Consider the following 14,106-nt stretch of genomic DNA (forward strand, 5'->3'; position numbering starts at 1 on the left):
GTTAAATGATTCTGATTTCTTCCTTCACAGTTACACAAGATGCCCTCCTCTGTCTGATGAGAAGGCCCACCAGGAGCCAGGAGCTGGAGTCAGGCACTGTTCCCTTTTTTGGTCCTGCCTGCCTGTGAGTTACTAACTTTCGGGACCAGAAGAGAACACTTACATCTGCTTCAGCTTCTGGGTCGCCTTCTTGGTGTCCTGGTTCATGAAATTCCTGTCTGTTGCCTGGGTCTCCTTCAGCTTCATCTTGGCGTTGGTTATCTCTATCATAGGCTGACAAAGCAATGGAAGCAAAATCAGCCCTGTGTGAATTGGGCAGGATTTTTCCTCTTTTATAGTCTATCTATCGCACCTCCATCTCAGACATTGGCACGTATGTATCTGTTTTGGCTTTTGTTTGTTGTTTTCTTCCTGAACAGTTCTGTCCCTTTTTTGCATGTCAAAGGGATGGATAACCGCACCATTCAACCCCCCTTAAAGGAATATTTATAGTAGAGGCTGGCTTTTCCCCACCAGATATAAAACAATAAACAAAACTTGCATAGTAAAAAAAAAATTGAAGTAATTTTTTTTCTTTTGCTATTGAACATCAGGAGAAAAGAGAGTTTTCCAAGATTAGGACATTTCTAAAGGGACAACTACGACTGTGAACTCAGAAGCAAACTTACTGCTGACAGAAAACATATCCCATGCTTAAATTGCTTAGAGATTTACTTACTGGTCTTTGAGGGGGCAAAAGAATTCAGATTAACAGAATTATAAGAGCTCACAAGAATTGTAAATCCTTTGAAGAGTAAGACTTAAGATGGAAGGTTAAGTACATAGAGACTTATTTAGTTTGCAGACAATAAAGAAGCAGGGAGCCAGCTAGCAAGCTCCGAGTGCTCAGAGGGACTTATTAAACAGGAAGGGAGCAAATAGCTCTTGGTCTTATGAACAACAAGTAGAAGAAGTTAAAGTGACCCATGGGGGACATAAATGCAACACTTTCCTGACTCTTAGGGTTATAAAATACCACAACAGGCTGCCGATGGAGTGTGCGGCTTTGCTTTTCTTTAGACACTTTCTGGAAAAATCAAGCACTCGTTAAGACTTAGTGGTACCAAGGAGAGTTAACTTCAGCTCCATCTCCACAGGAAGCATCATTTGATAAATTTCATACTAAATTTTTGCCTTGTGTGTGTGTACATACATTTAAACAAGAGTAGGAGATTCCCAAGCTAAGTAGTAAACAAATAAATTTCCTAAAGAACACCAATCCTAAGACTGATTGTCAGAAACAACTGTTAAGCACCCTGCCTTAATTTAATTTGACTTGAATTGGTTCATTCCTCTGGTAGAGAATAACTTATCAGCCTGTCCTTGCATCCTTCATCAACAGAATTCATCCCTATGCTTACTACATTTTTTTTTTCACTCTAGATCTGAGCCTTGAGCAGAGGTAAGAATTATGTAGGAAAGAGTCACCATCGTGGCCAGGTTTCAGTAGTGGTATATGTTTTTACCAGCACTCAGACCAAGTGTGGCAACAGTGTTAGCATGAGTCACAGCTGTCTTCTGCATTTATTCAGGGATGGAGTTAGCCTGTTGGAGCAAGGGACTGTGCTGCTTGCTATAGCGTGGTATGACCAAGCAGTCTGACTGAAGTGGCATCATCTAAGAAGTCTTACCACCTCCCTCTTCTTCAGGGATTCCTTGGTCCTCGGCTCCCTGTGCAACATCATTCTCCACAGCATCAGAATGAGCTTGCTGCCTGTCAGGGACCCAAATTCGGAGATAAACAATCAGCCAGCACAGTTTGACAAAGGTCATTTATCTTTTAAGACAGGAATAAATAAAGATTTCAGCTTTTAGAATAAGCCATAACTTGTTTCTGAGATTTAGACACATAATAAAGTGTAATCGTGATACCAGCTATGTTTTCAAAGCCTTTAAAAAATAAATTGTCATTCCCTGATGAAATTAAGTTAGAACTGCGGATGCTAGGCGATTTTGAGGCTGCTTGCTTTTATTTCACAGGAGTGTGCAATGTGTGTGCACGGAAGTCTTGTGAGAGGTGCACCAACATGCAGCATACCACGGGGTCGGAAGGTAACCCTGCATGGTGTCCTCGTCTTCAACCATGTTTGACTCAGAGCCTGACTTTCTGGTGTTTGCTGTTACGTACTCCACGCTGATTGGCTGAAAACTTCTAGAGATTCTCCTTGTCTCCATCTCCCATCCTGATGAACTAGCCCAGAATTCCAGACTGTATGCCACTGTACTTAGATTTGCATCGATTCTGGGGATTTGAACTTAAGTGCTAATATTTGTGTGGTAAGTCCTTTATCACCAAGCCCTCTTCTCAACTGATAACTATCTGATAACTATTGCGTTTAGACAGAACAAAAATTATGCTTAAAAGTGAGTATCTAGCATTTAATTCCCTAATACTTTTTTTCTATCTTGTCTCCATGGGCAATATAAGTTTGTCTTCTTGCCATACACTACACGTACACAATGCTGATTTGACAAAAGAAGAAGGACTGTCTACACCCACCAGGGAAAGGGGCAGGCTACCTTAGCTGGTACTGCTGCTGGCCTTCCTCATGGTCTGCCTGCTTCTGCTGAGCCATCTCTCTGGCCAGGTACTGCTGCTGCTGCTGTTGTCGTAGCAACTGTCCGTGGAGCCTCTGTTGGTGCAAAGCTTCTTGATGTTCTCTCAGCCGCTGGGCTTCCTCATCTCTCCTTGCTGCCAGCCTCTGCTGTTCCAACTGCTCCTCATATGGGGACCGGAAGTTTGTAGCTGCCTTGGTTGAATGCTCAATCTAGAATAGAAAAGGTTCAAGCTGAGCTAGGAGCGTTAAACCCTTCACTTGCTTGGCAGGACAAACTCAGGAGGCAGGATAGGCTTCTCAACACTTTATATCAGGTAAATGCCAATTGTACATAAAGCCTAAGAACTTGTAATTTCCAGCTTTTTCTGAAAGGACTTGGTCTTCTTCTGGACCTGTCAGCTGGAAGGTGGCCTTTCAGTGTGCTCCTGCTTCAATACTACAGGGCACAGCACAAGAAATCAGTTCCAACCTTAACTAAATTCATGCTTTTAGGTTCTGAATCAAGCTGGTAACCCCACACTAAATGCACAATGTGTGAAGCTAAGGCTTTGTATAGGAATAAAGGTCCAAGGATGCTAACTCCAAAAATGTATGTTAGTCTCAGGCTAAAGGAAATGTCAAATTTCAGCTTATACTACTGATTCAGAGGAGATTAAAGATAGAGACAGAGACAAAGAAAGAGAGTTGAAAAGGAGAGAAAGACACAGAAAGAGGAGAAATAGAAAAACAGAGACAAAGAGAGGAGGGAGAAACTCTCTCTCTCTCTCTCTCTCTCTCTCTCTCTCTGTGTGTGTGTGTGTGTGTGTGTGTGTGTGTGTGTGTGTGTGTGTGAGAATGCCTCAAGAGTCCTTCTTTATGTACTATTCACCTTGCTTTTAAAGGCATGGTCTCTCTCTGAAACCTGGGCTTTCTTGTCAGGCTAGGCTGGCTGGCTGGTGAGCCCCAGACACCTGTCTATTTCCCCAGTGCAGGACTATAGAAACATACCACCACACAAGCTTTGTACACAGCATTTGGGATCAAAATGAGTTCATCCAGATTTTACTTCACTGACTGACCATCTCCACAGTCTCATTGTGTCATTATCATTATTATTACTGTTGCTATTATTATTCTTTTATTAGTATTTTAAACTAAAGCCAAGCTCCCCATCAGAGAGAACTTCTAGTGGGCACCCATGCACCTCAGCTTGAGGGCGGCCATCCAGAAGGTGGGCTGCATTCTGTCCCCGCTGATCGCGCCACTCTCGATCCTGCTCCTCTGGTGATGGGTCGTGTTCTTCCTCTAGATGCTCTGCCTGTCCCACCTGCTCCATTTCCTCCTCTTCCAGTGCCTTCCTGTGTTCCTCTTCCACTTGACGCCCCTCAGGCTCTCTGGGTTCTACTTGGTTCTGCTCTTCTAGAGCCTGAAATCCTGCTTCCTTCTGCATGGATGACAAAGGTTTCTCTTCCATTCTTCTAGGCATCGCGTCATGGTTCTGCTGCCCCTTGTTATTTCAAGATAAGCACATCATAAGACATGACACTTTTCTATTTCAAATGTGGTGACATTATGCTTCTATTACCACATCTAAAGGGCTACAGCATAAGCAAAATCCTGGAGTCTAGAAATATACACAGCCATGACTAAAAAGGAAGAGAGGTGCGAGGAAGCTATTTCATTCTCACTGTGTCATCTCACCCTAAGACATAAATAATCCAGGCAAAATTTTATCTCAGAGAATGCTCAGAGACCAGGAAACTGAAGCCTACCAGTAACCATTTATTAGGAACGCATGTCCCTCAAAGGCAATCTGACTCCAGCTCTGCTTAGACTAGAAAGGAAAACAAGCAAAAAAAAAAAAATAGAAACTGGAAATCCTCAATCCTGATGCTTATGAAAGCTGCTTTAAGGTCAGTTTCTTCTCAACAGATATTTTAAAGGACTGGGATAAGCTTTAAGACTCAGTTGAAGAAGAACTGGGTTGCTTTCTCATTAGCTTCACTTACTAGTCAGCAGAAGGGGCTTGCACTACTAATGGACATCCATGGTTGTACAAAATAGTTTTAGCTAAGCAAGACACAAAATATTCTTTGTTACATTTCAATTTGTGCCAGCCAGTGTGCTTGTGAGTGCCCAGACACATAGCTGTTTATGTTGGGAGAGCATGTGGGAGTGTGTGGGAGTGTGTGGGAGCATGAGGAAGCTTGTGCGAGCATGATGTCAGCCTCAAGTCACATTTCTCAGGAGGCCTATATCTTGTGAACTGAGACACGGTCCCTCGTGAGGACTCCAGGGTCATGAATTAGACTAGATTGGCTGGTCAATGAGCCCCTGAGATCCTCTGCCTTTCCTTCTCCAACACTAGAATTGTAGGCACACCCCACATAAAAATTGGCCTCTATGTTGGATTCAACCTAGGCTTGTGGCAGACATTTTACTGAATCACCTTGCCAGGCCATCAAATATTAATGAATCTTGTTTCATCGTTTTGTACCAAAGGCAATCTGTCCATTTATTACAATAAACAATACAATTATAGATGATATTAGTATAATATATAATAAATTGACAGGATAAACACTGTCAAAACAGAAAACTAAACCACGGAAATAAAAACTTTTAGAAAACATCTTCTGTAAATGTGTTGAGTCTAAGCCATATTTTCCAATCTTTCTTTAATCTCTGTTAGCTTGGAGGATGAAACACTCATATGAAAATCTGTGGTGCCTTTCCCTTTTCCCTTTTCTTTATCAAGAAAAGGTACTTCTGTGGTCAGATTAACTTCTTATAATTGAGATGGCTAGAGGACCACACCATCGGCAAATTTAAATGGGAAGTCCTCTATGAAGGGAGATAATTATCACTCTTGTAAAAGTCAAGAATGTAAAGCATGGCATGGAGAGAAAAGTTCTTCCTTGAATATCTGAGACCTTCTAGAGGTGTACATTTGATGAAGTCCTCTGGCAAGTTTGCCATAAAACTGCATTGTAGAAAATGTTTTCCTCAAGGGCTCTAAGGGCTTTCAAACACCTGCCATTTATCCCCACTCTGTCCTTGTGAGGAAGGTTAGAGCAGATAACTTCTATCTCCCACTCCCAGTTGGAGCAAACCAAGCTCTGAATCATTAGACAGTGATTCCAGTAAGCTGGAAGCCATACTAGCAGAGCAGAGAATCAAATGACAGGCCTGCTCTCCTAGCGTGCTGTCGGAATTGCTGGATATAAATCCCGACCAAAAACCGCATTGCAAGAACCCCGAGCCTGTTTTTGAAGGAATGTGCTGTTCATGCTGAAAACATTCATATTGCAAGCTCGACTCATGTTGACTTCATTATCCCCATGAGATGGCTAGCCACTTGCAGACACAACTTCTCAAACATTTACTGCAAGCCTGTCACAGCGTGATGTGGAGATCACAGGACAACTCTTTACCTTCCTCCATTTGGATCCTATGAAATGAACTCAAGCCGTTAATCTTGAGAGCAGGGGCCTTCACCTGCTGAGCCACTTCCCCAGCCCACACAAGGAACTTTGTAAGAATTAATGATAAGTAAGACCACGCTGGCGAGGTTATACTTGTGAAACATACTCAAGCATGTCTTGATTTTCATGAAGAATAAGAATAAAGCGAATTGTGACCAGGTTACAAAGACATTTTAGTATGATTTGCTGTGCTCTCTATGAGAGCAGAAGTGTACCAATTTCTATTCGATTAGCTTTAATATGGAAGTGGGTTACCACATAATAGTCTCATGCTATTCAAACCTGTTACCTATTCAAAGGAGAGAAGAACTATCTCACCTTCAGATATTCAGATACCAGAGCTCCTTTAATACAAGTAAATTTACATGGATACAGACAAAGCCAGAAAATTCTTTTCCAGTAAATGCTACAGCTTTAATTATCAATGTGTTCCCCAGACTAGCTGAATTGGTTAGAAATACAAATCCGTAGGCCACATCTCGAATTAACTGAATTGGAAAGTGGAGCTGTGGCTAAGAAGCCTGCGCTTTAACATACCCTACTGGGGATTCAAATGTTTCAGAACTTCTAGGAATCTGCTTGGTAGGAAATGTGGGGTGTACAGAGGACAGTTCCCCTCAGGACAGCTGCACCGGAAGGGAACTTCACCTCCCAGGAATCCCCAGGTCAAACCTCTCACCTCTTGTAGCTCTCCTGTCAGCTTCTCTCTTACGTTGTAACCTTGAGGAGGCTGAGTCCCATGGGTAAATGTGACATTCTGCTGCTCAACTGGGTCAGGATTTCGAAAGCTTGGAATCCTGTTCAGTGTATCTTTCAGCTGTTTATATTCTGCAACTTGAGTCTGTGTGTAAATTGTACAGTTGAAAGAAAATCACACAATTTGAGGGAGGAAGAAAAAAGAACATTCCTAAGTCAATTAGGTGGGCTTTTAGGGTCACTGGATGACACGGAAAAGCATTAAACTTGAGTTTGTTAGCAGAGTAGCAGATTGCCTTCATGCACTAGCACTGCCTCTTTGGACATGCTTGACTACTTCTGAGCACATGCAAATGAGAATCAGAATTAAGAGACTTAAAAAAAATCTAAGACAGGTTAGTTTTCCAGGCTATGTGAGACAAAATAAGAACTTTGTCAATCATTCTATTATAAACATCATTATTAAAAGACACCTATGTAATCAATGCTTTATCACATTAAAAACCTACTTGAAGACTTACATAATTATTCAAATTGAGACACATTAACAGTATGTCCTGGGTTACAGCTTTCAATGGATGCTATCTTTCTATCATCTGTCTGTCTGTCTGTCTGTCCATCCATCTCTCTATCATCTGTCATCTATCATCCATCCATCCATCTATCTATCTATCTATCTATCTATCTATCTATCTATCTATCTATCTATCTATCTATCTATCTATCTATCTATGCTCAGCTTCTCCTTAAGTGACTTATGCTCTAATACGTTTATTTACTTGCTACCTTCTAGATTGCCTTCTATTTTGTGCTCTGAGGTAGCAGAGATCAGCAAAACAACAGAGAAAATGAATCTGAGTTTTTATTCATCAATTCCAAATGTCCTTTTGGCTTTAAATGACAAAGCAGCATTTGAGTTTAAGCCTAGTAGAGGACATGCATGGGTGTATATTTGCTATGGGAGATAAAGAGGAGTGTGTCATTTTTTTTTAAACAAACAGCTAGAAAGGTAGAAAGTACACCAATAACTTTAACAGAATCAGCATACACATTTCATGTGCACTACTTCTCTTATTCTAAAACCAGAATTCGAGTGTAAAGAGAACTTACACAGAACCTCTGCACTTCCATGCCTGGAGAGAAGCACTCATTTATCTCTTCTTCTCTTTCAATATGTGCTTGTATGTGTGTGGTGCTGTGTCCACCTTTGATCTACATACAGGTTATGTGATTATGTGCATACACATGTGCATGTACATGTGTGCCTGTGCATGTGGAAGCCCAAGGTTTACATCAAGTGGCTTTTCTCTATCATTACTTATCTTTTTTTATTTTAAGACAAGGTCTCTCATCAGTCTGCATCTCACGAATTCAGCTAGGATGGCTGTCCAATGGGTTCAAGGAGCTACTTATCTTTTCTCCAATCTTCTCACTGTTGGGATTATAATATATGCTTCCATATCTGACCTTCCTGTAGGGATTGGGGATCCAATCTCTAGTCCTCATGATTCTGTGGCAGGCACTATACTGTCTGAGTCATCTTCCCAGTTCTGTTTTGTCTCTTCTAGTTTCCAAAAAGTGAAGGTGTGAGCTGGCTAAATATGTATCAGAGTAGTACGTGCATATAATTTCTATGAAAATGTAATTTGTAACTGGCAGTGGCCTGTACTTCAGAAATTAATCAGAACATTTGGTGTTCAACTTTGGAGTTCAAAAACAAAACAAAAATCATAATCAAAAACAAGAACAACAAAAACCAAAGCCAAAAACAAAACCAACAAAACAAAACAAGTGACATCCACATAGCTATGGTCTTAGGTGGAGAGATATATAAAACTCAATTCCATCCATTCTCTTTCTCTTCCTTTAAGGCAGTGATTCTCAACCCATACACTGTGACCTCTTGGATGGGGGCGCTTAGATGACGCTTTCACAGGAGTCACCTAAAACCATCTGCATATCAGATGTTTATATTACAAATCATAACTGTAGCAAAACTACAATTATGAAGTAGTAACAAAAGTAATTTTATAGTTGGGGTTCACCACAGCATGAGGAAATGTATTAAGGTGGTGCAGCATTGGGAAGGCTATGAAATATTGCTCTAAGGTGTGCAATCCAGGAAGGTAGTCAAGATGTGGTTCCCTGTACACCAAGGATCATATGAAAAGATGTAGAGACTATGCCCTCCACTCCAGAAATGATACTGTTTTTTTTTTTAAAAAAAAAACTTGTTTTAGATCTTAAATTAAAATTAAAATTTAAAGTGCCTGCCAAAGGGTGTGTGTGTGTGTGTGTGTGTGTGTGTGTGTGTGTGTGTGAGAGAGAGAGAGAGAGAGAGAGAGAGAGAGAGAGAGAGAGAGAGAGAGGCGGGGGAGATAATTGAGATTGCCTGCCTCAGTACCATTGTGGGTATCAAAGGCCTTTCCTTCCACTTCTGGTGGATTCTGGGGATCAAAGTATGGTTGAAAGGCTCATGTGACAAGCATTTGACCCACTGAACCATCAATAAGCCCTAGATTTATCAACAAAGAATCTCATAAGAGTTTTTTTTCATATTACCAGAAAGAACAAATTTCCCTCTCTTGGAGATTTGCATGAAGTTGTGATATGATGTTATTTACTTAATGTATGTACCCTTCAAAATTTGTATATCTGAAATTTAACAATTTTTTTTATACCAACCACAGATCAAAGGTTCGTATATTATAAGATACTCAGGTCCTAAGGGTAGAATTGTCATAAATGAAGTTAGTGCCCTGATAATAGGGAACCAGGAAGCATTCTCAATCTCTCTCTACAACATGACAATACAAGATGCCAGGAGTCACCAAGCCAGATGAAAGTCCTCACAGGAATCTAAATGTAGGCAGCGTAATTGCAATTTAGGATTCCAGGTTTCTGGAACTGTGATTGATTTGTTGTGTCCAGGCCACCAGTCAATGGTATTTTGTTACCTCAGCCCAAATTAATAGAGACATATGGCTCTAATTAAGGCAATTAAGGGATGCGCTAGTTATAGAATAAATATTAAGACCAAAAGAGAAAAAAACCCACCCTCAAAAGGCAGACCTTTTATCAATCTCTTATTCAAAATTCTTAAGTTTATACATGCAGTTAAATACACTAAATAATTAAATAGAACATGATACATAGGTTCTTTGTGCACATTTATCTTTTATTCTATTACAGAATTCTTTCAGGTCTGGGGAAGGGAAACTAGATGAATTCCTGGGGGTGACTGGGATCAGGGAGTTCCAGACTGATGAGAGACTGTCTCAAAGTGGAAGATGTCCCGAGGCATGACTGTGGCTTCCACTGACACGCGTGTTCACAACCATGCATGGAATAATGGCAGAAACCTCAAACACTGGCTCAGAAGGACCACTCATGTGCTACTTCACAATTGGTTCGGTTCACTAAAGAAATGACTTTAATTCTAGTTCTGCACATTTTCAGATTGTTGCTTATGGTAATATTTGTGGCTATTGCAACACAGTGTTCACATCAGCTTCCCACCTTTTACTGTGTGAACCTCCCATAAAATAACACTCGGCAAACCTTAAACTTCGGAACGCAGCAAGGCTTAGAAATAATCAGTTCATATAAGGTAAAAATCACCACGGGCAAGAGAGACATAGACAGACACCTGATTGACCGAAGTACCCAAGGAGGGACAGTTCACAATGCCCTGTCTCTAACTGTGGAAGCTATGGGTGGTTGATGGCGGACAGAAGAAGGATAATCAATGTTTCTCTGTGATTGTAGCCATAGTTAGGTTTCCAGTGCTCCAGTGTATGGACCCAAACCCGTGTCCATATAGGTGGCAAATTGGGTGAGTGAGATAAAATGAAAAGGGAGAGGGGACGTGAAGTTGGCAAGGGGATGAGTTGGTGGCCCAAGGGGATTTGAGAGGGAAACGCCAGGTGACTATAATCATATATTACATATACATATGAAACCATCAAGGATTAACTTAAAACATTAAAGAAAACTGTAATGTGAGAACGCACTTAGAAAACTGCAAAGCAAATGAATTCTTTTTATAATGTAAAAACAAACAAACAGCCTAGTCCCCTAAAGGCAAACAGAAGTCACGGAAAGAGATGTAAATAGGTGTGAGCCCGATGTATTACAGCTTTTAATAATTTTTTGAAGCTAAGACCAAGTGAGTCAGTCAGGCAGTCTTACTTCTCTGGTTCTCTAGCTGTAAAGTCCACATCTGGATCCACCTTGCCAAGCTCTCCACAGCTTGGGTTTGATTGTTTAGTCATTTAACAGACATATACCAAGAGAATGGCTTATTCCAGGGGCTGTTCTATCCACTGAACAAATGGAGATCATGACTCTTGGTTTTCTTTTCCACTGACCCTTCTGCTAGTCTATAGTATGGACAGCCCTATGTAAACCTTATCCTAAAAGGAGTACGCACGTAGGCTGGGATGCTGGGAATAAGGGATGGAGAGAAGAAAAGATCTGGGAACGATTTATTCAGGGAGTCAGCATCACAAACCCTATACCTAATTTACCAAGAGTTGACACAGGCCAGAGAGATGCAAAAGTCCAGATTCACAGGTCACACTGTGAGTTAAGAATCTTTCATGGAGGACCTAGTAGAGGCAGATACAGTTATGTATAAAAAGCAATGAAGAGTTTATTTAGTAGTCTCTTTGGTGACTTTGAAAAGCATGCATTTTCCCCAGGATTAGGAGTGCTGTCATAACTCTCTGAAGACTGTGTTGTCAGAAACGACATGCATGAAGGGATTTGGAAATAGGAAGCCGACTTCCAAAGGACCCAACAAAGGCTGCTCCCTCCTAACCTGCGCAGCAGCCAGTGCCCTCTTGTGGTCTTCCAAAGTCACTACAAGCTGTTCGTGCTCGGAGAGTAAATTCTTATGCTGTTGCTACACAAAAAAGAAGTTTACACCGTTGAGCTAAATTAACGTCACAAAACAGAACTCTTTGGTGCGGCCACCCAAATGTCATTTGCTCATTTGATGGAAGGGATAGCAGCATTTGTTAAGTTGAAAAATGACTGGAGATAGGTACGATGTATGGAGGTTTCTAAAATCTCTCAAAATGGCCCTGCTCCCCAGACACACCTTTCACTAGAAGTTAGTCTCTGTAGGAAAAACCACCTTGCAGTGTAATTATCCAACAAGATAATGAGTTCAGCATCGACAGAAATCATCAGGTGTCCCTGGGCACATTTAGCTTATGCCAACAAAGTGGTAAAAGTACCAAGTATACTCCAGGAATGCACAGCCCATGTCAGGGATGAGTTTGCAAAGCAGATCAATTAAGGAGGGAATTTTTAAAAAGAAAAATCTTTATTTTTATTTTTTAATTGTGTGTGTGTGTGCGTGCGTGTGTGTGTGTGTGTGTGTGTGTGTGTGTGTGTGTGTGTGTTTGTGTGTTGGTCAAGAGGTATGCATGTGAGTGCAGTGTCCACAGAGGACCGACAAGGACATTAGGTTCCCTAGAGTTGGGGGTACAGGTGGTTGTGAGCTACAGTACTAGGGGGCCAACTGTGGCTCCTTTGCAACAGTGGTCAGCACATACTCCTAACCTCTCCGCCATCTCTCCAGCTCCCACGAATGACTTCTGAAGCCATTCTGAAAAGTAGAGGAGACAAACGCCCCAGAGCCAACCGTCTGATTCATCTTACCTTGACATCTTGAAGCTGTGTGTGAATGTCTTGGTGTGCTTTTCGTAGTTGTCTATTCTCCTCTCTCAAATTATATACAGTTTCTGTTTTGTAAGAACAACCACATATAAATAATGAGAACTCTCTAGTTTTTAGGCCATAATTTGAAACTTGAAAACTTCTTTAAAGATGTATTTTGAACTTTAAGAGTAAAATATTCCAAGTCAACAAGACTGCATCCTATGGCACACAACATGGGATCAAAGGCTCGCTGCAAAATGACCCGGGTCATTGGCCTCTGGAAACAGTCTATACTTTTCATATTAAGGAAACAACTTATTCATACAGATGTTGAAAATTAAACATTTCTGTTAATTAACAATCCTTTGGGATTGAATGTGATGGACAGGTGGTCTCGGATTTTAGGATCTTCAGAAATAAATGTAGTTATGAACAGAAAAGACATTATTTCTCATAGCATCTATAATTTTCATAACCCCTCAGAAGGTACTAGAGACAATAGAAACCCCACTTGTTTGATGATAACCTCTAATTTTTTTGTAGCCCTATCATTGGATTCTTGGTCAATCTAAATTCAACTCTAAGTAGATCTTTCCCCAGTTAGAATGTGAGTGTGGAGTCAGAGTGATATCCACTCCCAACCTCCCCCATTCAGGTACCAGCTTGCTCTTGAGAATTCCAAATCTATCTCTCTATTTTTAGAAGCCCTATCATTACATGTATTTTACATGTTAAACAGTATTCAAACTTATAAACTTGGTGATCTTTTGAAAAATGTGCCTCCGTAGACTTTTCCACCTTTGAACACTCATCACTGTTTAAAAATAGATCTAGTAATATCTGTCAGCATGAGGCCAATGAGTGCAGGGTAATACATAGCACAAGATGATTTTACAATTTATGTTGTAGGAAGCAATGATTGGTAGAAAGAAACAGGGCACGATTAATACCCGAGCTGGGACAGCAGATGTTACCTAAATCTGGACTGCACCAGGCAAATGGTCCCCATCTAAAGATACTTCTGCAAACAAGGCTTCATCTCTCCAGGGGAAGTTAAGCATCACAGAGTATCAGTTCCTTTCTCTCGCCACACCCAGTGCCGTTTTACTTTCTCATTGCCCCTTGTGGACACGTGGGCACAGGATTTATCATTGCACGTGCGGCGAGAAAGTTAAGAACAAAATAAGATCCGGCCTTCATGTCATAGCCGATTATCTCAGAAGTTGAAACAGGACACCAGTGGTCACAAGGATCTTTTGTGTGCTGCAAATTGCATGGGGCTTTTTAACAAAAACACCTGGAATCTAACCTTGATGAGCTAATCCTGATTTTTACTTTCAAACTTATTGGCAGTGGATTCCATGAGTTCTCTGGGTTTCAGCCAGCAAGGGTTGCTCACCAGCCTCCAGATCTCCATAGGCTAAGTAAAGCAAGACACCGGCCTGCCTGCCTCCAGGTTTGTGATGAGAATTCAGTAAAACCATCCAGCAGAAGGGTTTAGAACCAGGTGAAACCCTGGTCCTAATACATTATAGAAATGTGTCATAAGCCATTATAGTCATTATGATAAAGAGAATTACATAGGTTTCCGTGCTGTCAGCCTTCCTTAAGAGAGGGGAGATCTACATACACCTTTTGTACCACACGAAGCTACCAAACATGCCTGCACTCACAGTCCC

The 14,106-nt window shown here is 41.1% G+C and overlaps 1 protein-coding gene across 2 annotated transcripts in view; it reads right to left on the reverse strand.

The window, feature by feature from the left end:
- Positions 1–14,106, reverse strand: part of Golim4 (golgi integral membrane protein 4) — a 79,427-nt gene that overhangs the window by 13,990 nt on the left and 51,331 nt on the right. The window contains 7 exon segments of one of the 2 annotated variants that reach the window (NM_001399468.1): positions 164–273; positions 1,671–1,753; positions 2,560–2,807; positions 3,781–4,083; positions 6,741–6,902; positions 11,580–11,663; positions 12,428–12,510. In NM_001399468.1, the coding sequence (NP_001386397.1) occupies positions 164–273; positions 1,671–1,753; positions 2,560–2,807; positions 3,781–4,083; positions 6,741–6,902; positions 11,580–11,663; positions 12,428–12,510 (1,073 nt within the window). 2 annotated transcript variants of the gene reach the window in all.

The sequence above is a fragment of the Rattus norvegicus genome, chromosome 2, assembly GCF_021556685.1.
Source record: "Rattus norvegicus strain SHRSP/BbbUtx chromosome 2, alternate assembly SHRSP_T2T, whole genome shotgun sequence".
Classification (NCBI taxonomy): Eukaryota; Metazoa; Chordata; class Mammalia; order Rodentia; family Muridae; genus Rattus; species Rattus norvegicus.